Source organism: Bombyx mori, chromosome 21, assembly GCF_030269925.1.
Source record: "Bombyx mori chromosome 21, ASM3026992v2".
Taxonomy (NCBI): Eukaryota; Metazoa; Arthropoda; class Insecta; order Lepidoptera; family Bombycidae; genus Bombyx; species Bombyx mori.
The window spans coordinates 1,467,298-1,493,962 of NC_085127.1; the positions used below are offsets into that span (position 1 = coordinate 1,467,298).

A 26,665-nucleotide genomic window follows, 5' to 3' on the forward strand; every position below is an offset into this window, starting at 1 on the left:
TTATTTCGTATATAAATATACACCGACACCTCAAGTGTGTGTAGTGACCACTAACCAAGCAGTAGTCATAAAAATTCTTGAGTTTGGAACATTACACCCAACCGCTCACTCGACACCGCGCGTCAATCGACGCGATGATAGGCCATCCGATCGTAAGCGCTGTTTTAATGTATTCAGTTAGTTATGTTGAAGTTTTGAGAATTTGAATACCTATAAAGAAACTTATTCACTCATACGATTTATATTCTGTGAAAGAAGTTTAGAAGATACAATTTAAAAAAAAAACTGTTTTGTTGTGTGTTTGAATAGTAATCGTTTGGGGCTTACGACAAAGGGCAGATCTTCCACCGAGCGGGTGATATTGCTCGGTAGATCAACGGTCCGAATGTTGTTGTTCGGAACTTGTATATATGCGCTTTATCTTGAAAATGTCGTAAGCGAGATTCAGGCATGTGTCAATTATCTTGCGTTGTATGATGGCTACCCGCCACAATCGAAATAATAAATTCAGTATTATTATAAGGTAAATAGTATTTCGTTGATATTGGACGTTCGCTCCTAGCTTCTTTCATATGACTAACGAAATTAAATTCTATTTAAAATTCCGATATTATTCCATCATTTTATTATATACAATTTATATTTCATTAATAAAAATAGTAAGTACCTACCTGCTTAAGGGAAACTTCGGCATCTACGCAAAACCATACATTTTATTGGTTAGGACAGGGAAGTCCAAATGAGAATTGTTCACGGGCCAAGAAATAGCGAAACAACGAACTAGCAAGTCATATATGGTAAATGTTTTCTCAAATATGAATTCATCTTGATGAATTTATATATTAATACGTGAAACAAAAACTTTGTACCCCTTTTTACGAAAATTGCGCGGACGGAGGAGTATGAAATTTCCCATACAGAGAAGGAGTGCAGAATATTTTTTTTTTTAAATTATGCATTAATAATACTGTAAATCAATAAAAAAAAAACTTACACACTACCATATATTTGACACACACATTATATATATACAAAGTCTGTGGTCAAATTGAGAATAGATTAATATTGTTTGTCTTTAATATTATTTGGTCTATAGTGTAGTAATGGCGAAATCTGTGATTATAGAAATATAATAGTCTTCGACAATAGAATCATAATAATGTTCAAACTCATAATTTCAATTAATTATAGTCGAATTTCGACTACTGCGGAACCACTAGTAAATTTCATTTTCTCTTTATTGTACCAAGATATTTAAACACATTCTGCGACTAAGAGTGATAGATAGATAAACCCACTTGGTTATATCAAGACGGTATTACCAACTTTTTAGTTATCATTTACTATCATCCTTCCCGCTCTGACTGAACAACAATTTTACAATGCAACTATTATATATTACGAATTAGAAGGAGAGTATTAAGCGGTAGGCAGCGGCTTGGCTCTGCCCCTGGCATTGCTGAAGTCCATGGGCGACGGTAACCACTCACCATCAGGTGGGCCGTATGCTCGTCTGCCTACAAAGGCGATAAAAAATAATAATAATAATGTGAATACGAAGCTGTCTAGTTCGTAGAACTCCGATGACCGCCTAACCTAAATTGTATTTATAAATGAGTGATTTAAGAGAAGTGTCGTAGGAAAAATCTAAGTAGCCATGTAGACTCTAATGACTCCATTAAATAGTTCAGTGTTTTTAACCTGTTTATATCGAATAATTCCAGACCGAGATGCCGCAGAGAATGGTAAACTGAATTGGATTAATTAAACGGTGAGTTAAATGAATATATACCTAGTCAGGTCATAAATTCTGTCACACGTTTAATGTAAAATAATTGAAACAAGTTTATTCATTATGTAACCATTCATATACCAAAATGAACTTAACAAAACATAGATTCTTATGACACTAAAGTTTATTCAAAATGACCTCCGTGATTTTGAATACAGGCCTTCAATCTGCGCGGCCAGTCGTCTATCGCAGCACGAACGAGGTCCATGTCAATATCGGCGGCTGCCTTAATCAAGGATGTCTTGAGTGACTCCAAATTGGGATGAGCACGCCTTTTCCTCCAAGTGTTGCCATATCTTGTAATCTAACGGATTCAAATCTGAACTGGAGGAGGGCCAGTCTTCGTGCCGGATGAAGTCGATTTCACGCGCCGCCAGCCAGTCTTGTGTGCTCTTCGGTCTATGAGCTGGCGCCGAATCTTGTTGGAATACCCAGTGCCTGTTATTGAACATGGTATGAGAAACAGGTTCCACAAGGTTCATCAGGACTGTATTTTGATACACAACTGCATTCGTTTTTACACCTTTCTCACAAAAATGTACCTCTGTTAAGCCCCAATAAGAAACTCCCAACCATACCATGAGCGAGGATGGAAAATGACCTCGTTGGACACGCGGAATACGGTTGCTCGCTTCTTCACTACTGTGTGTGTACACCTTATCATTTTGTTTGTTGTAGCTCTCTTCTACGGTAAAAATTTTTTCATCCGAAAAAAGAATTTCCCGATATTTTTTTCCCGCGTACCGCTTCAACAAAGCGCGGCATCTCTTCAGTCTCAGGTCCATCAGACGAGCATTCAAACGATGTCCTGTTTTTCTTCGATATGCCCGAAGCCCTAAGTCTTCATTTAACACCCTTTTCACCGTGGTTCTGCTTAACCCCATCTGAAGGGCCAACAGTTTCTGCTTACGTTTGGGACTTCTTTGAATTCGCGCCTTCACAGCTTTTATCACTGCTGGAGTCCTAACAGACAGAGGGCGACCACTTCTTGACCTGTCATCTACACTAGAGTCTTCATTGTATCGTTTGATGGTACGATAAACGAATCTTTTGGTTATATTCAAATTTTTCAGTATGTTAAAAATTTGAATTGGCGCGTAACCGCAACGATGCAACGCAATAACTGCAATACGGTCTTCTTTAAGCGTCCACTCCATATTTAAAAATGAGTAAAATTCTAAAAGTATACATTTTTATTTTCATGAACAATTCGAAATTCGAAATCAATAAACTTTTTTGTGGCCAGCATTCTAAAAGAAAAGTTTTTACTGTGTGACAATACTTATGACCTGACTAGTTATAAATATCGGGTTAACCGGGTTAACTTTTAAATGAAAGGCTTCGGATTTTATTTAATTAATCATAATCTATGAACTACTACTGAAAGTATGGAATGCTCAAGCGATACAGTTTTAAGAAAGTGCTTTATTTTAAATATTTTACTGATCAAGAATGTAATAATTTGGCAAATAGGTCTTTTGGTTTCATTGCCCTTATAGGCAGACGAGTATACGGCCCATCTGATGGTGAGTGGTTACCGTGGCTGATTTAGGCATATGCGGTACGAGATCACGTTAATGCTCTTTTTATTTTATATCTGCATTTTTTTTTCAAATGCGTAATTTTTTCACGTATGTATTTTTCTTCAGTTATATATTTTAGCGGAAGTCAGCAAACACTAAGGTATAACTTCAACAGTTCTGAAGAAAGAACGAATATAGATTTTCCATACATCCTTAGTCTTTTTATATCACAAGGTGTGTGGCGGCATTTACGTTGTAGATGTCTATGGGCTCTGATAACCACTTAACATCAGGAGGGCTTTGAGCTCGTCCACCCATCTACGCAATAAAAAATATCTCTTCTACATTCATCATTTCTTGCATAATACCCCGGGTTGTAAATTACATAAGCTAATAACCATTAACTATGTTAATACAATATAAAATATGTTATTCTAAATGATATTCTTCAAAGCGACCTCCACAAGGCGAAAATAGAAAAAGATTATAGCGTTAGAATTTAGATTATAGCGTATAGAAAGATAGAGAGAGCAAAAGCAAAAAATATGAATGTGACAAAATTGACTCTTCTTTGGAATTCTTGTTACTCAAGCAAGTTCAATGGCATGTGTGTGTGTGTGTACATACTTCAAATAATCACAGTGAAGATCGAGCTTTTTTACTAGTAATGTTTTTATATAATTTCAGTTGGTATAAGATTCGAAACATGACTCAATGAAGATTGTTAAATCGGCAATGTACTGCAAAGTAGTGAACATAATTTATCGTGAGATTTATTATTAGATATTATGCTCATTTCTTTGGATATGTTGTACGAATGATCTACACTGGAAGACTCGGAGAATGCAGAGAACTTTAAGAAGAATTGAAGAATATTTGGTGACAAGATGAAAATAGAATTTATTTAAACCTTTCATGGCTTCAGAATGTTGTGGTAAACATTTTGTGTATTATAAACTTCATAGAGCAAACAATGGCTTGCTTTGTCGATATTTCGAATAAGTAGGTACCTAGTATAAGCAATTATTTTAAGATACTTCGCTGTGTGCATTTGTAAACAAAATAAAAATTTTTTTTCTATCAGTATTGTACCTAATATAAGTTTCAAATTTAGGAAAACTATATAATAATATTAGTTGTAAAACATTCAAAGTTTCGCAGATAGCTTCAGATAGGAATAATACTTTCGCTCTAAAATTTGGTTTGTTATTGCTAATGAATGTTAATGTTGAAAAACTGTTGTTTGGCATTGAAATGAAAAAGAACATATAAATTATAATATTTATGTTGATTGATTCAAAAAAAATTTTTACTGGTAGTAGGACGTATTGTGAGTACGCGCGCTCGGGTAGGTACCACCGCCCTGCTTATTTAGCTTATTAATGCGTTTTGGTTTGAAGGGTTGGGTAGCCGTTGGAACTATACTGAAACCTTAGAACTCATATCTCAAGGTGGGTGGCGGCATTTGCGTTGTAGATGTCTACGGGCTCCGGTAACCACTTAACCCAGGTAGGCTGTGAGCTCGTCCAACCACCAGAGCAATAAAAAGAAATAAAGATAGATACGCCCGCAAAAATTAGCTTTGCCAGTTTATCATGGGACTTTGGCTTCTTGTAGAAATGTAGAACATGTGGTAGTTTGATTGACATTCGACAATTATGTGGACAAGAAGCTTGAAATATATACACAATATAAAATTTTACTAGTGAGCCCAAGCGTAATAGCATCCCATAATTGCCAATTTTAATAATGCTACGGTAGTTCAAAATTGGGTAGTAATATGTATATGAAAATATGTATGTCACTACATAACACTTGAGGATACTCTAAGGAATATTTGATGCCGCATTTTTGTCAGTTTCATGAGCCATAACTTAAAATGACTGTTTATTTTTTACGTTTTTACCACGTTACCACGAAGAGGTCGAATTTTGTAGCACGAATAAGTCGCAGCGTCAGCAGAGTCCAATTTTGACGTTATTTGACTTTTTATGTATGTGGCACATACGAGTAATAAGTATCACGATTTGAAGTTCAACAGTAATGCGCATATTTCAAAGTAAAATCTAAATAAAATTAGTTTTGTGAATTTCTAAACTAACGCAATTCATGGAAGTATTGAATTATTTTCAAGTTCAATATTGAGTTTAATTTATTACAAAACGCTCCGACTAAAATGGCAATGACACATGAATGTTCTTAGATGTTAAGTTTTTCATTTTTTCACACGACACCTTCCCTATAATGCTACTGGGGAAATTTATAACTTTTCGATTACCATTTTATTACTTCAATTTTATTATATCTATAGTATATTTTACACTGTCAAACGGCTGTTTACTGATTTAAAATAACAAAACAATCGCAGCGAATACGCGGAAATATCCGATAGGCTCTTTTTTGTTTTGTTTTGGCAACTTTCATTGTCGTTTTGTTCGTTTGTATATTGTGAAACATTATATTATGAATACAGACAATAAAAGCACAGTATTTATTAACTTTAAGAAAAATTACACTTACCAACAATGCAATGAGCAGAACCAAAGCGATGACCCCGATGGTGCTGACGGCTATAGCGACAGCTACTCCTGTTCCACTGTCCTCCGAATTCAGAACCCTCGAGGAAGCTTCCGTGGTCATTTCACCGGCGTAACTGGTCAGATCCTCTAAATCGCTCACGGCCCTTGTCGTTTCCATTTCGCTATCAGTGCTGGATACTATTTTACCGTTCTCTTGTGAAGTCTCCACGGCTTCAGTAGTATATTCTATTGCTGCAGTTGTAGTAGTCCAAATTGGTACTTTTGATGTGGATACAACTATAGTCGGTGCAACAGACGGCATGCTCGGAGCGGTAGTTTGATCTATCACTTCATTATCATCTATATTTTCTGAAGTGTATTCGGCAGTTGGTTTTGGTGTTTCAGTTGGCATTGGAGCAGTTATGGTACGTTCTTTTTCTGTATTTATTTCAGTTACCACTTCTATAATAATCGTTGTGGTGTCTTCTAGAGGTGTTGTCGTCATAGTTGTTGTAGGTGAAGTGGTTGTTGACGTTGTGATTGTTTTTGTAACTGTGATTGGGAGTGTTTCACTTACATCTTCAGTGGCTGCTTCAGTGGTAGTAGTGGTACTGGTTTCGGTAGTGATTTGTTTGGTTGTAGGAACTTGAGTAGTTGGGGTAGTATAAGGTTCATTAATTTCAGTAGTTGTGGTTGATACAACAGTAGGTTCAATAAATTCAGTAATTTTAGTTTTCATACTATAAGGTTTATTAATTTCAGTAGTTGTAGTTTTAATTGTAGTAGGCTCATTAATTTCAGTTGTTGCAGAAATAGTAGTAGTTTTAATATTTTCAGTAATTTTATTAGGTATAGTGGTAGCTTTATTAATTTCAATAGCTTTAGTTGATACAATAGTAGGTTCATTTATATCAGTAGTTTGGACAATATCTTCTGTTGCGTTCTCAATAATATGAGAAGATAATTCTATTACGGGAGGTGTTGTATCTTCTACAGTAGTAGATTCCTCTAGAAGCTCAGTTGTTGTTATAAACTTAGGACGATACGTGGTTATTGGCTCATCTTTTATAGTTGTCGCTTGGGTTCTAGTAGGAAATACTGGCCGCCAATTGAAGGTTGTTAACTCATACTCCGAATCGTCAGGCGTCTCCGTCGTCTGTGTCGGTACGTACGAAAATCTGATTGTTGTTATTTCAAAATCATCTCTTGTTTTTGGCGTTTTTGTCGTAATTTGGTTCAAATCTTCCGTTTCGTCTTGTGGTGTAGTTATCCCTGAAGGTAATTTCGTAATCGATTCAAAACCTCTTTTAATGACAAGATTATCTTTTTCCGTCATATTTTGTTCCGTTTCTGTTGTAGCTGAAACCCAAGCCGGTTTGAATGCTTTAGTGGTTGACTTAGTGGTGTCCGTCTCCGTGGTACTTGGTTCGGGGCTGCTCTGAACTGAAATATTGCTTTCAGCTGTGACCCTTTCTGTTTTATTTTCTATAATGGTTTCGTTTTGCATGTCGTTGATGGGTGGTGTCGAAGCTTGCACAGACTGCCAAGGAAGTTTATTTTGTTCAACTTCTGTTATTGTTTTATTAGTAATATCTTCGCTGATTTCCATGGTTGTTGCAATCGTGGTCGTCGATGTTTTTGTTTCATTCTTTTCTGAAATATCATATTTGACATTAAAACATATTTTTTTTAAGTTTTATTGGGTACATATAAAATTATTAGATAGCAAATAATAATAGACCATAGCCTGGATATATTTAAATTTGAAATAGCATACAAACCAATTTGAGTTTAGATTACTATAATACTATCAATGATAAAATATCATTTAATACAAACATTCTAAATTAAATAATCATCTTCAAAAACTTGGTATCAAGACATATTTTAAAATGGCTTACCTAATAATTCTCCTACTTTTTGTAACTCATTTTCGTCGTCAGTTTTGTACCCTGTTGAGTTTCTGGAGGGGCTTCGTAAGCTAGCCAGAGCCCACACTATAGAAGTAGGTGGTATTTCCATTTCACTCACATTAGAAACTTCGTCTGAAGTGGCAGTTGATGTTCTATACTTTGTGGATCCCCTTTTCCATAATGATGGAATCGTATTATCGGATATTGAATGAGAGTGTACCACTTTTTTGAAGCCCCCTACATCACTTTGAAGCACAGGGTCTATTTCAGACGTGACTGTAGTAAGTGTTACTTTATTAGACGGCCGCGGTCTGGGTGTAGTTGTATATTTGTCTTTGATGTTGAAATGCTCCGAGTAAATCGTTGTCGGAGTCGTCAGACGCTGATAAGCTGGCTTGGTAACATTTCTTTTTGGTGCCATCCAAACTGGCCTGACTCGTTGTGTAGTGTAGTGGAACTTCCTAGTTAGAGGTTTATGAGTTGATGTGCCGGTCTTCAATGTCACACTATTTGGTGAATCATTAACACCGTTCAGATTAAGCCTCTTTGAGTAATTTCTGTTCCTACTAAAACTGCTTGAGAATACTCTGGTTACTCTCTCTGTTGAAGATATGTAGTTTTGCGTCGAAACCGGAATTATTGAGTTAAATATTGGCAAAGCAGTCGAAATGGGCACGTAATTTGATGAAAGCGTTGAGACGTTTTCAACTGTTGGATCTGGAAACGGTGGTCTAGTAGAAACTTGAATCGGTGTCGGCGTAGTTGTTTTTATTGATGCCAATTCTTCTTCAGATGATGTGCTCATGGTGGGTTCTGCTGGTAACGTATCATTATCACAATCATCATCATTAGAATGATTGATCGCGTAGGTTTCTGTTGACAGTACAGACATTTCATAATAAATACTGGTGCCGTGTACATCTGATAATTGTTCGTTAGCACTACCAGCTCCTTCGTTGTCTAAAACACGTATCTCTTTGGTATTTTTTATGAAAACAGTAGATTTGTTAGTCGGTGTGTTATTCCCTAACCTCTCTAGGCCAACATTCTCTTTGACGATCTTGTGTACATTAGTGATGTTAGGCGGTGGAGATTTAGCTTTAATAGTTTCTAATTTTTTTATAATACTACCTGAGATCTCTTGGTATTTTTTATCAAAGAAATCGTTCTTCGGCGTAGTCAGATCACTGTCGAAATCAAAGAAACTTTCCGATTTGAAATTATTTTTGTTATCATTGTGCCCATAGCCGAATGAAGTTTCTTTTGGGAAGAAACTAGAAAATCCATAGGAGGGACTGCTGAAATCTTCTCTTACTTTATTGTTGGAACTCTCGTTGTTGTCGTCGCCGAAGCTCGGTATTTTAAAAAAGCTTTCATGGAATTTGTTCGAAGAAAACTTTTGCAGCGTTTCCCTTTCTTCTTCCTCGTCTTCGTCATCATATTCTTCAATGCTCTCTTCTCCATTTTTTACAGCAACCGGTGTCGTACTACTAACAGGAGAATTGTCTTTTTTAGCACTTTTAGCAACTTCTGTATATCTTGATGTTTTTTTTATTTCCGTTGCTGGCGTCACTATTACAAAATCGCCTGACTCTGTAGAACTTGCTTTGCGCAACGGACTTGCTGTAGTCGATTTGAAAAGAGAATGAAATTTGATCCTTCCCCTGTCTTTGTATTTAGCGTTTTTGTCTGTATGCTCTTCGGAGTTGTCCTTAGGGTTCAGTTCATTCGATGCATCAGAGCTACGAATCCACGACGTTTGATTTAATCCGTTGTATCTGGAGAGCTTTTCGTCATTGGCCGTGCTTTGTGTCGATTGTGACAAAGCACTACTCACTGTCATGCTAATCAGTAGTAAATTTACTACTAATGCCGCACCTGGAATTCGAGAACGCTATTTTAAATTTATTGTTTCGTTGATAATATTTATTTTAAATACGTACTCAGGCTAGTAGTAAAGCCAAATTACTTTACAGCTTATTATTAAGTTATTTATAATTTCTGTAATTGAAACAAATATCGACGATAAATACCTAAGAACTGTGTAACTATTTCTTCATATAACAGAAATTCAACGAATATTTTTGAATTATTGAAATTTAGAAATTGTTACTGAATGTAACTTCTGTGTTTGTGATTTTTTAATGGAACCCATTAGTGAAGCTTAAAATTATTGGAACCTCTCAGTCGACTTAGCGTATATGAAAATATTAGCCCGTAATAAACACCACATCTAATGTTAGCTCCCAATAGATAATTAAATAGACTTTTAAATTTGATGAAATCATCACTACAATTACAAAATGCATTTGGATAATTTAGTAACGTTCTGTGGAACAATAGTAATTTAACATCGTTAACTAAAGTAACGACAGCATACTTAATTAGACAATTCACAAATATCCAACCAAACTTACAAGCTACAAATAAATGTACCTATCTGCTTTTTGACTGTTCTTTTTAAAATGTAAATTGTTTTGTTGTGCAATAAAGTGTATTCTCTCTCTCTCTCTCTCTCATTCTTTCTCTCTCTCATTCTCTCTCTCATTCTCTCTCTCATTCTCTTTCTCATTCTCTCTCTCATTCTCTCTATCATTCTCTCTCTCATTCTCTCTCTCTCTCCCTCTCTCATTCTCTCTCTCTCTCATTCTCTCTCTCTCTCATTCTCTCTCTCTCTCTCATTCTCTCTCTCTCTCTCTCATTCTCTCTCTCTTTCACACTCTCTAATCTTTTGCTATTTTGTTTTAAATTTTTATTAGCTTTCTATATTTGCATTTCCAAATCCTAAATACCTTGACGAGCACCTAACAGCAATAATAAATACTTCTGTGAGTAGACGCAAATATAAAGACGTTAATCGCATTGCATCGTTCGCATTGTCGATAATTTCATTCTCACGGATCATTTGGAACCTCTGAGTCTGGGAAGGAACTTTGGTTCTCTCTGCATTTTGTACCGTATGTTCCATGGGAAGTATTCTGAATCGAACCGCCCGCCATTGGAGTAGAGTTCATTCGTACTACCTAGAACCACTGCATTCATCCATAGTGCATTTCCAGAGAACTTTTTAACCACGTACCATCCGACTTCGGAATGAGCTACCATCCACGGCGACATGTCCTTCTTCAAATGAGGCTTGTGGAGAGTACGATACGATAGGCAGTGGTCTGGCATTGCTGACGTCCATGATCGACGGTAGCCACTCACCATCAGGTGGGCTGTACGCTCGACTGCACCGAAGCAGTAGTCGCCTAAGCCCATTTCATATCCATATTTTTATGATTCCTCTCTTTACAATCGAAGTGTTTTTCATTTGTTTCAACGTTCATATTCTACTCAAGGTTAGAAACATTTGATATTTGAAATCCGGACAAAAAATTACAGACTAAGCATTTTCATATAGGTATCGATGGATAGAAAAAAATGTTTCACTCTGTATGCTATTCGGTATGTTTTGTGGGGAAAGTAATCTAAAGAACTATTTGAGATGATAAAAAAACGCAATTATTATTACCGAAACATATCCTGACCGGTGACTCCATTATTCATTTCATATTGTCGTTTGAAAATATTATTTTTCGTTTATCCCGCTGACCATCGTTCGCTACGCCTCCTGCAAAAGAAATACAAACTTTAAAAATGCGTAATTAAGTAAGATTTACTGGTGGTACTCACAAGAGGTCCTTCTTGTGAGTCCGCACGGGTAGGTACCACCGCCCCGCCTATTTCTGCCGTGAAGCAGTAATGCGTTTCGGTTTGAAGGGTGGGGCAGCCGTTGTAACTATACTGAACTTATATCTCAAGGTGTGTGGCGCATTTACGTTGTAGATGTCTATGGGTTCCAGTAACCACTTAACACCATGCGGGTTGTGAGCTCGTCCACACATCTCGACAATAAAAAAATAAAAAATAAAACTAACTTAAGTTTTCAAAGCTTTTCATTTAAATTTTCGTCACATTTAATTATCAGGATAACGAAAAACTTGTATTACTAGTATTCAAATCAAATCAAATCAAATCAAATCAAATCAAAAAATTTTTATTCAACATAAATGAAAGTACATACTTGTTGAACGTCAAAAGAACTACCGCCAATTCACAAGAACTAGCCTCCGTCCTGAGAAGAATTGGCAAGAAACTCAGCGGGCATGTTTTTTTTTTTTTTTTATAAGCAATTATTATTTATTAATTTTTTAATATTACATTTTTTTTTTTAATATGAGTTTTTTACAATGAGTATTATAACGTAACAATTACTACAATATTGAAATGCCCGGAGCGAGCAACTCATTCCCACTTTGTGCAATCTTCTAGATAATCATTGACTTTATAGTAAGCTTTATTGCACAGATGTTCTTTAACAGTTTTCTTAAACCTATGTATATGTAGGTTCTGAACATCTTGTGGGATTTTGTTGTACAGGCGCACAGACAAACACCCGAATGAATTTCTTATCTTATGTAACCTACTCATCGGCACAACAAGCTTGTGTTTGTTCCTAGTATTTCTATTATGTATGTCCGACTTTTTAGGAAACTCCTCAATATGTTTACGAACATACATCAAATTTTCAAAAATGTACTGGGATGGCATAGTGAGAACTTTAATTTCTTTAAATTTCTCCCTCAGGGATTCCCTTGAGTGCATGTTATAAATAGCGCGTATAGCTCTTTTCTGCAGAATAAATATCGTTTCTACATCGGCCGCATTGCCCCATAGCAAAATGCCATAGGACATGACACTGTGGAAGTAACTAAAGTAAACTAAACGAGCCGTGTCCGCGTTTGTTAACATTCTAATTTTTTTTACTGCGTATGCTGCAGAGCTGAGCTTACTCGCCAATTTATGAATATGAGGTCCCCATTGCAGTTTGGAGTCCACTGTTATACCAAGAAATACGGTTGACTCAACAAGCTCCAATGATTCCTCAGAAACAATTACATCACTATCCACTTGTCTCACATTTAAAGATGGTTTAATACATTTTAAAGTAAATTTAATACATTTAGTTTTCTTACTATTCAATAATAGGTTATTGATACGGAACCAATGAACCACACACGAAATCGCATCATTCACTTCGTCATAGACTTGTAATTGTCGTTTAATTTTAAATAATAAAGATGTATCATCTGCGAATAATACGACCTCGTGTCGGGACTCAATAAAACTAGGTAAATCGTTTATATATATTAGAAATAAAAAAGGACCCAAAATGGAACCCTGAGGTACACCCATTTTCAACAAGGTACCTGAAGATCTATTACCTTTCACATCTACTGTTTGTATCCGTCGTGATAAATAGGAAGTGATAAGTTCCAATGCACCATCCCTAATACCATAGTGATGTAGTTTCCTCACCAATGTTTTATGTTCAACACAGTCAAATGCTTTGGATAAGTCACAGAAAATTCCAAGACAATCATGTGATTCCTCCCAAGATTTAAAAATATTTTTGACTAGATAAGCACCTGCATCAGTTGTAGAGCGACCCCTGGTAAACCCGAATTGTTTATTATGAAGCAGGTTATTTGAATTAAAATGTTCTAAAAGTTGTGTCAAAATTATTTTTTCAAAGATTTTACTCAACGTAGGGAGTACTGAAATAGGTCTATAGTTAGAGGGGTCATCAGTACTACCAGATTTAAAAAGAGGAATCACTTTACTATGTTTCATTAAGTCAGGAAATACACCACACCTAATACAATCATTAAAAATACTAGCAAGATGAGGAGCAATAATGTCTATTACAGACTTCAAAACCTTTACTGATATTCCCCACAAGTCAGCTGTATTTTTTACATTAAGGCTATTAAAACTTTTTATAATATTGTTTGAATTAATTTTCCTAAATTTAAAAATTTCATTACATTTGTTGACATGTTTATGCAATAATATTTCAGCTGCTGTGGGGGATGAATTTAGAGAAGTGGTAGTTGAAACTGGAATGTCAGAGAAAAACTTTTCAAAAGCATTAGCCACATCTTCATGACTAGTTAGCAATTTATCATCTATTTTTAATGAGAATTCTTGGTGGCTATTTCTGACTTTTCCACTTTCTCTACCAATGATGTTCCAAGTCATCTTTATCTTGTCAGGGGCATTTTTTATTAAATCACTTAAATGTAAAGATTTTGCCGCTAAACAAACCTTTCTAAATACTTTTGAATAGTTCCTGACATATTGATGAAATGTTTCATCATTATTATAGGCTTTTTCAGAGTACAGATCATATAACTTTTTTCTACTTTTGTACACTCCGGTGGTGGCCCACTCGCTGAACACTGTTTTGTTTTTTAATGTTACAGTTTTAGGAATAAATACATCAGCAAAGACCAAATTAATTTTCTCAAACATATTCTGGTATGACAAATTTGGGTTATGGTTATAAATAATTTCTGAATGTTCTTGCTTGATATTATTTCTAAACTTCTCAATTCGTTTTTTATTAATAGGAACAATCACAAGAGTATTTTTATCTATAGAATTGATATTAGATTCAAAAGACACAAATTGTCCACTATGATCTGATGTTAACTGATTAATAATTTTTTTGTTAATCGGTGTTACATTTGTAAATATGTTATCTAAACATGTTGCCGATGTGGTCGTTGTCCTAGTAGGCTCTAAAAATAAGTTTGGGAGGTTATATGACTTTAACAGTGTTCTGAATCTAATAGTGGTATTTGTGTTTTCTAAAAGATTAATATTAAAATCACCACATACAAAAATTTGTTTATTAGAAACAGAAAGCTTCAGCAATACATTTTCCAAAATATTTTCAAAAGAATCATATAACGCATCAGGAGGTCTGTAGACGCAGACAACAATGAGGTGCTCAAGCTCAACGCAGGAAATTTCAATAATTCTCTCAACAGAGAGGGCCACTACATCCTTTCGTTCCTTACATTTCAAACATTTACTAACGAGAATCAGTGAGCCACCGCGAATAGCGTTCTCTCTGCAGAAGGAACTTGACAACTGGTGATCATCAAAATTAAACAATAATTCATAATTTCTAAACCAGTGCTCAGTAACACAGAATACATTAATATTATGCATATTTAAAAACATTTCAATTTCTAGCTCTTTACCCATCATTCCTTGTAAATTTTGATGCACCAAATTGAATATGTTAATAATTGAAACGTTAACGTCTTTTGATGGGTATAATCTAGTTGTATTAATTGATTTGTAATTGCAAGAGTGTGACTCCTTTGTCATATTAATTAATTTAAATTGGAAGCAGATTCCAAAGTCTTAAAACATGTCATATTTTTTTCCTGCTCAATAGAAGCAGGTATTTTTTTAGCTAAATTTATAGCTAGGAAATTGTGTATAAAATACTGTAGCGATGTTGCTACTTGTCTAAAATTTTTATTACTTAATTTAAATAAGTCATTTTTTGATGTCCTTAAATTTCTAAAATTTATTATATTATTTATGTCTATTAATTTAAATGCATATTTTTTGGATGTCAAGGTGCAGTTATTATTATCAAAAGCATTATAAATTGCATTATTAATATTAAATCTAATTTTGTTTTCTGTCGGTAAGTCTTGCAAGTAAGGAAAAGTGAACATAATATTTTTTTTAATATTTAACATATTAACTTGTTCAACATAATGCAAAATTTGTTTTTGGTTAACATTTTCTCTCCTCCCTAACATAATTATTATGACAGTGTTTAGACAATGTGTGGTATTTAAAATCTTATCAAATATTTGTGCTGGATTAGCACCTGGCATACAGTAATTAATCACATGTTGTCCAAAACAAAGGTCATGTAATGCCACACCCATCTGTTTCCCCAGCTCATCACTAAAAATTTTAATTTTAATTTTGTCTTCTCTAGAATCTTGTGAAGATGCAGTAGTAGGTATACAGATAGGTGCTGCCTTCATAATATCATTGCTTTGAGACTCTAGCACTGAAAGAGTAGACACATTATGTTTTTGAATTTCAACATGTGGTAGCTCCTGACAACCCGATGCAGAGCATTTACATTCAGCGTACTGCATTGTCAAAGAGTCAAAACGCTGTTGATTATAATTACAAGTATCAATTAAATTGTCCATTGCCAACACATGCTCACTAATGTCCCTCTGTGCTAGTTCATAGTTTAATGTAATGTTCTCTAAACTTGACTTTAAATTGTTTATTTGTGTAGATAAACATTCTATTTCTTCCAAGTGTTTGTGATGAATTTGTTGACTCTGTTCAGTCAATACAGCAACCTGGTGTGAAAGTGAAGTTCTCTGCTTGCAAATGAGCTTGATGTAATCCTGAGACTTGTAATTTCTCAATTTACGTTGAGTCTTATATATTAATTTATTAATTTTAACATATTTCCTTACTTTATTTTTACTTAAAACTAACTGGGAGCGCTCTGAGGTCTCTGCATCACTACCAGTCAGATCAATAGTAGTTATGTCAAAATTCAAGGCAGTATCTACAGCAACCAAAGAGGGTTCGCTCTTAACCAGTTCCGAATATAAGCTCTGAGGCTGCTGTTCCTTAAGTTTACATAGCTCTGACCGCAAGTCAGAAATACAATCATCAGCCTCAGCCAATTTATGTCTCAACTCAGCGGTGATTTTCAATGAATCACAAAATTCATCACTGCATTGAGAAAAGGTGTTAATCGTATCCTGCAACTTCTGGTTGGTCTCAAGAGCTTCACTGTGTTCAATGAAGAGGTGAGACAATTGTTTTTTAAGGTCAGTATTCTTAGAGATGACTGACAGCATCTCCTCTTCATTTTGTTCACTTTCTTGTAAAAGTATATCATATTTTTCGCGAGTATTTTTTAATTGTTCTAAAGCAATACGAAGCTGTTCATCAACCTGACGAGATTTGATGCTGCGAGTCATCATTTTAAAATAAATTACAATAAAATATGTAAAGAAAATTTACGAAGTTGCCGGTCAGATTACCCTCAAATTACAAAATATTACACACTCACCAAGCAATATTATAACGTTAACAATCAATTAAATAACGTTTTAAAGCACTATTTATAATATAGTTTACTTATTTATACACCTTTAACACTACTTTGATATGTTTTAATGATATTATGAAGTGTTAGTTTATTTTTAATTAATTTATTTACGGGAGCAGAGAAATCGAACCGAACACAACCGAACCGACCGCCCAAAAAAAAATTAAATCAAAAGTCAATTATTAGTATGGCGTACAGTTTTGCGTCGTCGTTGCCTATTTCTGCCGCAAAATAATGAGAGGCTCGTCGGGTTGAAGGGTGGGAAGTTCTGCCGCAAAGCAATAACGAGTCTCGGCTTGAAGAGTGGGAGAGCTGTGTATTCACATCACATCATCAGCCTATAGCACTGCTGATCATAGGCCCCTCCAATCCACTGAGCACAATCCTCGGCTTCTCTCATCCAGCTCATGCCAGCTGCCTTGCATATATCTGCGTATGTAGCTGCGTATTACACAACACAAATCAGGATTTCCGTCTCATGTCCTAAAGTGGTAGTACAATCATATGACCGTGCTTACAGTCTCCGGTAACCACTTAAAACCAGGCGGGTTTCGGGCTCGTTCTACGCGACTAGGAAAAAAAAACATTAGCTTCATATTCTTAAACCTGTATCCTAGTCGGTACGAAATAAACAATTGAGTGCTATAGTCATAGCGTTCACAACAGTTCTAATTTAAGAAAAATTAGCGAGTACATGAATCAGGTCATTTTCGAGTTAATACAAAAGCATTTTTATTAACATAACGCATTGTACTACTGACCTTAGACTTAGTTTCATTGGACGTGAGTAAGCAAGAAGGACACACGCGTGAAAATTTTTCTTAAAAGAATGCCATTGTTGCGTTTCGCGCGCTTGGTTAAAAATCGTCGTGTCATTGACTGCCTTGTTAAAAGAATACAAAAAATAATTAGAGCATACCCAATCACGCGTAATTATGTGCTAGAATATGACGTGAGTGAAAATGAATACTAATAATCGAAGACAGTGACAACCAAAGTTAAAAGAAATGCGGGCGTTAAGTAACTTTAAAAATTGTAATTTGGTTTTTTATTCTGGTCCCCGCCCCCCTCATTCTTCCCCTAAAAGAGCACGAAAGAGACAGCTACAGTTTGTATAGAAAGTAACAACATGCGATGATGATATTTAAAGAATAGGAAGAAGAGGGTCTAAAATAATTCCTAATTACATTATACACGAAAAATCAAATAATATCAAAACGTTTCTATCTAAATAGTCAATTTAGATCGTTATGATTGTACTATCGATTCGGAATGTCATTTTAGAACATAATAGAATAGTAAAGAAACCTTGACTTGCCCTTTTCCAGTACAATGTGTTTGTCGTAACTTAAATTTACTGTTTTACAATCAGTATATATTAAACATACCTAGAACTAGAAGAGTTCTACATAGCTGACGGTATTATATTGACACTTAGTACTCGACAGTACCAACAACTTGGATGTAGCATAATTCGAATCCACACGTTGCCATCATTCCCATAGGCGGATAGGTACTAAGCTGAGGGAGTGCTCTGAGGAATTGTTCGAGATGATACCGGCATCTCGTTTTTACCATCGCACCACCCGCCACAGGAGTAGAGTTCATCCATACTACCAAGAGCCACTGCGGTCATCCACAGTGCGTTTCCAGAGATCTTTTTTGCCACGTACCATCCGGCTATGGAACGTGCTCCCCTCCACGGTGTTTCCCGAGCGCTATGACATGACCTTCTTCAAACGAGGCTTGTGGAGAGTATTAAGCGGTAGGCAGCGGCTTGGCTCTGCCCCTGATATTGCTGAAGTCCATGGGCGACGGTAACCACTCACCATCAGGTGGGCCGTATGCTCGTCTGCCTACAATTTGCGACACGTTCCTATTTTGACTTCGGTAACGTTCCACAGTGCATTTTGTTGCCAAGATCGCGAACCGTAAGGTTTAGTATTAAGTCATCCTGCTCGCGTCGTTCTCCTCATTGCTGAGGGTCGTGACTCCCTCGCTGCATCAATATCTCTTGTACCATTGAGAGTGTTAACTCGAGATTGGAAATTGAATATCTTATTTTAAAACAGAAGTGATTATTACAACAAGAGCTGTCCGAAATTCGAATAAGAACACAAAAAGATGCTTTATAACATGTTGAATTTTAATTTGTCGTACTCAGTTCTTATGTCTTTCTTGCATAACATTGTTTGATTAACAAAGATGCGTAACAGAGTAATAAGCATTTCTCCTACTTTTCTAAGACCTCAGTTAGATGATGACTGAGCTGTGCTCGGTTTTTTTTTTTGATAACGCTATCTTGTTTTGTCTTTAAAGCGGGTAGTTGCCCTCAATTAAGAAAAATAGTATTATTATTCGCCAATAGATGTCGGGAAGAGTTGATTATTGAAAACACGAATAAAACAACATTTTCTGAAAATAAATCGTAGCTAGATCGATTTATCGCCCCCGAAATCCCCTGTATACTAAATTTTATGAAAATCGTTGGAGCCGTTTCCGAGATTCAGATTATATACATATATATTAATATACAAGAATTGCTCGTTTAACGGTATAAGATAATATCTTAATCGACTTCTAAGAAGTGAAAAATAGTTCATCAAACATATTTTTCTTTTTTATTATGTCTTATAAATTTAAAATGAATGTTTTCTCGACCTCGTCTTTCGCCGTTCTCAGACATTAACATTAACACGACCAAAGAGAAATTAATAACGAAATTAATAATTAAAGAGCAGACGGTTAGCGTGGTATGGAAATGTGATGCGTAGAAAGAAGATGCATGTGACTAGGAGATGTATGGAAATGGTAGTGCATGATAGAGGGGGAAGAGGTTGACCGAAGAAGGCATGAATGGAGTGTGTGATTGACGATATGAGAGAGAGAGGAGTGAGTTTTGAGATGACGGCTGATAGAAGAGAATGGAAGAAAAAAATTAGCCATGCCGGCCCCACCAAGTGGAATATGGTGGAAAAAAAGAAGAAGAACGAACACAAAAAAGTGACAAATAAAATTTAATAACCCGCTTGATATCTTGACCAATATTACCAGACACTTTGTGCTGTTACGAAATCAGTTTTTGTCGAATCATTAGATTCGCTAATTACACGCTCCGGGAATAAGGGCTTACAGCTTTTTAATAGTTTGTTACAAACAACACTGCGGGTAGGTCATTTCCGTAGTATTCTAACGGGATTGGCTTTGCTTGGATTTGACTTTTTATTTATATTTCTAGCCAATAATAGTCGAGGTTTCTGACGCTTAATGCAAATAATTGATCGGAAGCTACAACTACCTACAACAACCAACTATCTATGATTATTGTAAAGTATGCCATTGCTGTAGTGAATCTTTATTTCTTACAAAGCTTAGTGGTTATGCCACTTTGTATATCGGATGTAGAGTAAATATTAATTAAGAAATTGTGTACACAAGGTATAAGTATAAATACAAAAAAATATTAAAACATTTTTTGTTGCTTGGGTTTTTTTTTCTTGATATATGAGTGCTAAGATATCAGTATAGTTACAACGGCTTCCCCACCCTTCCGAAACGCATTACTGCTTCACGGCTGAAATAAGCAGGGTGGTGGTACCTACCCGTGCAAATTCACAAGATGTCCTACCATCAGTAATTATGCAAATTATAATTGTGCGGTGAAAGTCAATCGTGAACATTTGTTAAGTCTGTATTTCATTACAAAAATTGGTACCGGCCTGCGGGATTCGAACACCGCTGCATCGCAAGATACGAATGCACCGGACGTCTTATCCTTTAGGCCACGACAACTTCGGCTCACAGTCCGCCTTGTCTTTAGTGACTTTCGAAGCCTATAGACATCAACCTCATAACACCCACCTTGAGACATGAGTTCTAAGTCCCAGTCTAAGTACAACGGCTGTCCCACCCTTCAAAAGGTATTACTGCTTCACGATAGATATAGACAGGGCGATCGTATCTGCCCTTTTAGCTGGATCTTATTTGATACGCCCACAATTTAAAACAAAAGCGTGCAAACCTGCCCGCAGCACACGAGACCATTGACCTCGCGTTTGCCGTTTTCGTTACATGACGTGCAGTTGAGAAAACAACTGAAAAACACAATTCATATTACGTAAATAGTCATATCCAAAAACTTTTTTCTTTACGACCTTCTTCGTTTCCCCAAACTATACTGACACAGCCGGTGTACCTTATTATATTTATTCACGACTAGTTGATCCCGAAGAATTCGTATTGCCTCAATCGATAAATAAAACACCTAAGCTTTTGCATAAAATAAACTTAAAAGAAACAAAAGGAATCCGTCCGACGGGGGACACATCAAAGGAAAAACAAAATTGTTATTTTTATTAAATTCCGAGCATTTACATATTTATCTACCTTTTAAACCTTTTCTGGACTCCCACAAATAATTTAAGACCAAAATTAGCCAAATCGGTCCAGCCGTTCTCGAGTTTTAGCGAGACTAACGAACAGCAATTCATTTTTATTTATTCACGATTAAGTTCAATTATCATCAGAAATTAGATTAGTGTAACATAACATGCGTTGTCAGCGGTACATCCCTATGCTACTCGCGTATCTATGTCACAGCTTCTACTTTAAATTGTACTCATGCCATTTCTACAGAATCAGAAGTCTGTCGTAATTTTCTGGTTCGCTTACGTAGAAACTGTCAGATTACTTGCTTGGGTTCGTGACTAATTAAAATATCATCTCTAAAATATTTATAATACAAAAATATTTTTTGGTTTGTTGGTGTAATAAGTTTTTTTTTTTGTAGAACATCAATTAAGCACACTTTTCAAGCTTTGTGTGAGCTTATAGAGTCACACAGCACACTTAGTGCCAACACTCGTGACAGTATGCGCATGGACACCTCGTTTAAGTTCGTATAGTGATGTATAAGTCATATATCGATAAAACAAAACCAAGAAATTTTATATGATTTATAAGTTATCGATATGCCTTAAACTCACACTATTCGTAATTTTCGTAAAATAAAATAAATATTTCAATACATAATAAATTTTGTTTTACAATAAATATTCGGAACCATTTAAACTAAAATGAAAACGAGCTAATACCGCTAAAGACATTACTTTCAAGTGCAGCGATAGTAATGATATTGTCGAAAAATTTCTTAAAAACATGAAACACGCTATAGTTAAGGTGTTTCTTAAAGACCATTTTCATATCTTAAAGTGTGTACATCATATCATACAAATATACTTTCACTTAAATGCTAACATGGGAATAAACATTATACCTTGAGATAATATGCAGAGTAAGCAGAAACATAAGAAGATAAATAGAAATATAACTAAAAAAATTGTGAATAAAAAACAATATCATTCTGCATCGGAATTCAGATCTGATAGCTTCACAAATATTATAAAAAATTTCATAACGGCGTGTGACCAAAGCTATGCTATGCATTTTGTAAGTTAGTATTGAACCTTTCTTTCGCTCATCACTAAAATGATACAAACATCAAATACATTTGAATTTGAACTTTAAAGAGAAAAATATTAAAATATAATTAAAACGCGTGTATAAGCACAAAGACATTAGCGAGAAAAGCTTACATTCATCATGGAATAGTTTATATCCGTCATAAGCTATTTTTGAAAGAAGAAATTAAAATTACTTGTAGAACAGTTCAGGGAGTATTGTTTCATCCAACTACACCATCCCACATATATACTAGTCCCAAATACCAACCTACTGGGCAATATCACCGGCTCTATCCGTCCGCAGTTTTTAAAATAAAACATCTATTAATTAAAAAAAAAAAGAAAGAAACATGTGTGCAATTCACACGTGTTAGAAGTGAAACCTTGAAAATTAAAATACAATTATCCTAAATGTCTAAGTTTATGTAAAATTTTGTCCTTAGTAAATAATTGTAAATCATCTTTTATAGTATGAGGTAGCGCCCTCTGTGAATCGATATTTTAACGTCACGTATAATCCTAAATTGAAATTCACTACAAGAGGTTTCATACGCACGTTAGTATTAAAAAAACTCATAGATGGCGCTGTATTAAAAATTTTCCGACACATCCATTGCATGCCTGCATGACGTTACATCTGTAAAAATTTTACCCTCATGCGCCTAAAGAAGTTTCAATTCAAAAACACTACGCGCCCAGATTTCACAGCTGGAAAGTTCATGAATGTATTTTTGTTTACGCATTTCCGAATTTTCTATCTCTCTAAATTTGCATTCAGTACGTTTTGATTCATTCAAAAACATAATAATAAAAAACCTTAAAAAATAATGAGATAGCAAAGAAAGTAGCGATAATATATAATCATCTGTATTTTAACGAGTGAAAAAACATTAAGAAAGTTTCTTTACTTTTTAATTTAATGTAATTTATTCTGTGAAAATATTAATAAAAATGTGAAAATCTTCATACAGTATTCATAATATGTGTACCGACGTTTTTATTAAAGGTTTATCTTGTTGCAGCTCTTACTTTCAAAGAAATTGTGTTTTTTTAAATTTAATTGTAACAAGGGCCCGTGTTGATTATGAATAGAACCGAGAACCTAAGCCTATCATAATGTAAAAAAAACGTTAATAATGTAAACTATTTACTTAACAATATTATCGTTTGTATGAACTCATTAATAATAATTATTTTTCATTAGCAACGATTCATTTTTAACACTAGTATTTTTTGCTTTTTTTTTGTCCAGCCAAATATTGCTAAGCGAATTTTTCAATCGATTTTAGTATAAAGAATTATTAAAAAAAAAAAACAATATCGATAAATCATGCAGTGCGCGAAACACCCCTAGCTTCAATGAAACAACGCTTACAAGCGCAAGCGTGTCAGATGCGCGTGAGTCGCATCCTAACTACCAGACTACTGATTACGGTACTGACGTTAATAAAAGTGTTTGTGTGTTTTTCCCCCTATCTTTTTGCTGATAGCCTAAGGGTCTATTCCACCTACGCCCAGACGGGTAGGTGAACTCACGGGCTCAACCTGAGAGAATTTGCTAATACTAACCCTAGCAAGAGCTTCGCAGAATCTATCACCGGATAGGAATCGCGACCCACTGAGAAGATCCGGTGAGAAACTCAGTGGGCTAATGATTTTTCATTAACCAAGTTTGTGCTCACGATCTAACTGATATTAAGCTATTATTGGAGCACATTAACACCGCTATGCCGACTCGACTGCGCATGCTACGACATAAGTTTTAAATACCAGTTGCTACTAACCAGATGTATCAGTACACCACCAGTACTTAACGTTATAACTACGATATTAGTAGTAAAAATAGAGCGAGTAATAGCATTGTACTTCTTACCAGTATCTATCGCATGTTAGGGAAGCACCTGTATCAAGCACGTTCGCATTATCTACTTCCTACTACCTGGTAATACTGATTATTTTTTACTGCGTAGACGGGTAAACGAGCTCGCGGTCCACTTGACGTTAATTGGTTGTCGAGGCTCATAGATATCAGATTGCGTACTATTACTACACTGGTTTATATTTTTTACTTCTAAATGCAACAGACATTTTTTTTCTTGCAGCGATTTAGTAAAATGAATGAGGTGATTGTGAAGTAACGCATATGCCAAAAAAACACTACAGATACTTTCATTAAAATCATTTTTACCTGTTTATCGGTCGTCTGTGTGAATACGAAAAAATTAAAGCATAAAAATAGTAAAAAATTTTTTTTTTTATTGCCCTTGTAGGCAGACGAGCATACGGCCCACCTGATGGTGAGTGGTTACCGTCGCCCATGGACTTCAGCAATGCCAGGGGCAGAGCCAAGCCGCTGCCCACCGTTTAATACTCATATTATTATTAAACTAAACGAAATTAAATTGTAAATATTAACATATTGTAAAACAATTGTAAATATAACACTTGTCCGTTCAGTTGTACAAGCCTCACAAAGGCTCGATGCCCTTTCCGAGTGGCGTCGAGAACTAAATGTCTCTTGCTCAAGAAACATTCAAGGATTTAGAAATCTCATTGAGTAACAAACGAAAATTATTATTGACCTTCAAAAACCGCTCAGTTAACCGATTTTGCAAACTTCGAAAAGTTCATTAACCGTTTAAAATGATTCCTTTTAATGTAGATCAAACGTCTGGTCTACTTTTGTCTTCTCCTTGCACCTTTAACGACCATCTGGTGTAGTGGTAAGTGACATGGTCACTACACAAGGGGGTCGCGGGTTCGAATCCCGCCAAGGGAAGATATTTGTATGATAAATATAAATGTCTTTTCCAGGGTTATGGATGTATATTAAATATATGTATGTGTATAATAAAAATCTTACATTTATTTCCGTTATCTGGTACCTGTAACACAAGTTCTTTACGAATTTATCACGGGACCAGTTAACGTGGCGTGATTGTTAGTAAATATTTATTTATTATTATTTACCTATTTCTTATCTAAATGAAGACAAAGAGTAATCTTCCACCGAGCGGGTGAAATTGCTCAGTAGACCAATGGTCCAAATTTTGTTCGGAGCTTGTATAAATTCAAATTTACCTAGAAAATGCCGTTAGCGAGATTCAGACATGTGTCAAATATATTGTGTTCTATGATGGCTACCCGCTAATTCCGCTATATCCCATATTATCATGCTGCGTACTTTTCCGTTCATGTCTCTAACTAGAATACTCTTCATTGGCCTAAATTGATAAAACAAAGACAAACAGACACAGAGCTCACAGAATTTCTGGTGTTTAACAGTTACCGAAGACTACCCATTAATTAACGACTGAGCCAAAGTCCCATTCATAGCTTTTTTTCCCTACCTATGCTGATAGCCTTGATAGGCTATTTCAGCTTCACCTTGACATGTAGGTGAGCTCACGGGGCTCAAACCGGAAGTGTTGCTAACACTGGCCCTAGCAAGAGCAATGCTTCGTAAAATCTACCATCGGATCGGAAACGCGACCCCATTGAAAAGATCCGGCGAGAAACTCAGTGGGCTGTCTCTATGGGTTAATTCGCTCGTCGAGCCCTTGGACGAGGACGGTGAACGATGCTTGTGGTACCTAAAAGCACCGTTAATGGATCGGGGATTCATAGCGTATTTCCTATGAGCAACACAAAGCCGCGTCCTAAAGGAAATGCGCAGGACCATACCAGATATATCGCGTGAATATTATTTTACTAAATGACGTCATTATCGCAGTCTCAGCGCAGAAATAAGTATTTAACAGCAGAATGATCACAGCTAGTTGTATTTAACGTTACGGACTCACGACTTGAACATTCCGGGCATCTCGGATCGTTTCGCTTCCATTGTGAAATAGGTCAGCGGAAACACAGCTATACCGTCGAAGTCTTTGTTTGGTTCACGCCGTACGATTTTATAGTAATAGAAAAAGGTAAATCTAGATTATAATTAGTTTTTATTTATTGCTTAGATGGTTGGACGAGCTCACAGCCCACCTGGTGTTAAATGGTTACTGGAGCCCATGGACATCTACAACGTAAATGCGCCACCCACCTTGAGATATAAGTTCTAAGATCTCAGTATAGTTACAACGGCTGCCCCACCCTTCAAACCGAAACGCATTACTGCTTCACGGCAGAAATAGGCGGGACGGTGGTACCTACCCGCGCGGACTCACAAGAGGTCCTACCACCAGTAAGTAAATATATAAATAAAAAAGTTTATAAATTACTAAATGCTGTCTTCCGTGACTATCGCTCGTACTTTTGAGGTTAGATAAAACTGTTTTACAATATTGTCTTTGATTTTCGCGGATCTAAGATTTAATTAAAAATATTTTTACGGTTTAATCTAGCGTTTTTTTTTGTTGTCGTTGTATTTTTCCCGAAGTTGTAGAGCTCTTTGTAGTTTCCTTGGTGACACGGACGACGCTATGACGACAGTAAAAAGGCGGG

At 35.6% G+C, this 26,665-nt stretch overlaps 1 protein-coding gene and 1 non-coding gene across 3 annotated transcripts in view; one reads left to right on the plus strand and one right to left on the minus strand.

Annotated features, from left to right (window-relative positions):
* Positions 1–26,665, minus strand: part of LOC101737535 (mucin-2) — a 95,289-nt gene that overhangs the window by 21,821 nt on the left and 46,803 nt on the right. For both annotated transcript variants that reach the window (XM_004925398.5, XM_021347508.3), the window contains exons 3-5: positions 11,262–11,360; positions 7,736–9,625; positions 5,836–7,487 (exon numbers count right to left, since the gene is read on the minus strand). In XM_004925398.5, coding sequence (XP_004925455.2) covers positions 5,836–7,487; positions 7,736–9,625; positions 11,262–11,289 — 3,570 coding nt within the window. In that variant the 5' untranslated portion in view covers positions 11,290–11,360. The remainder of the gene's footprint in view (positions 1–5,835; positions 7,488–7,735; positions 9,626–11,261; positions 11,361–26,665) is intronic.
* Mir2763 (microRNA mir-2763) lies at positions 4,047–4,131 on the plus strand. Its single transcript, NR_107332.1, has one exon. It is a non-coding gene; the product is annotated as a microRNA mir-2763 (primary transcript).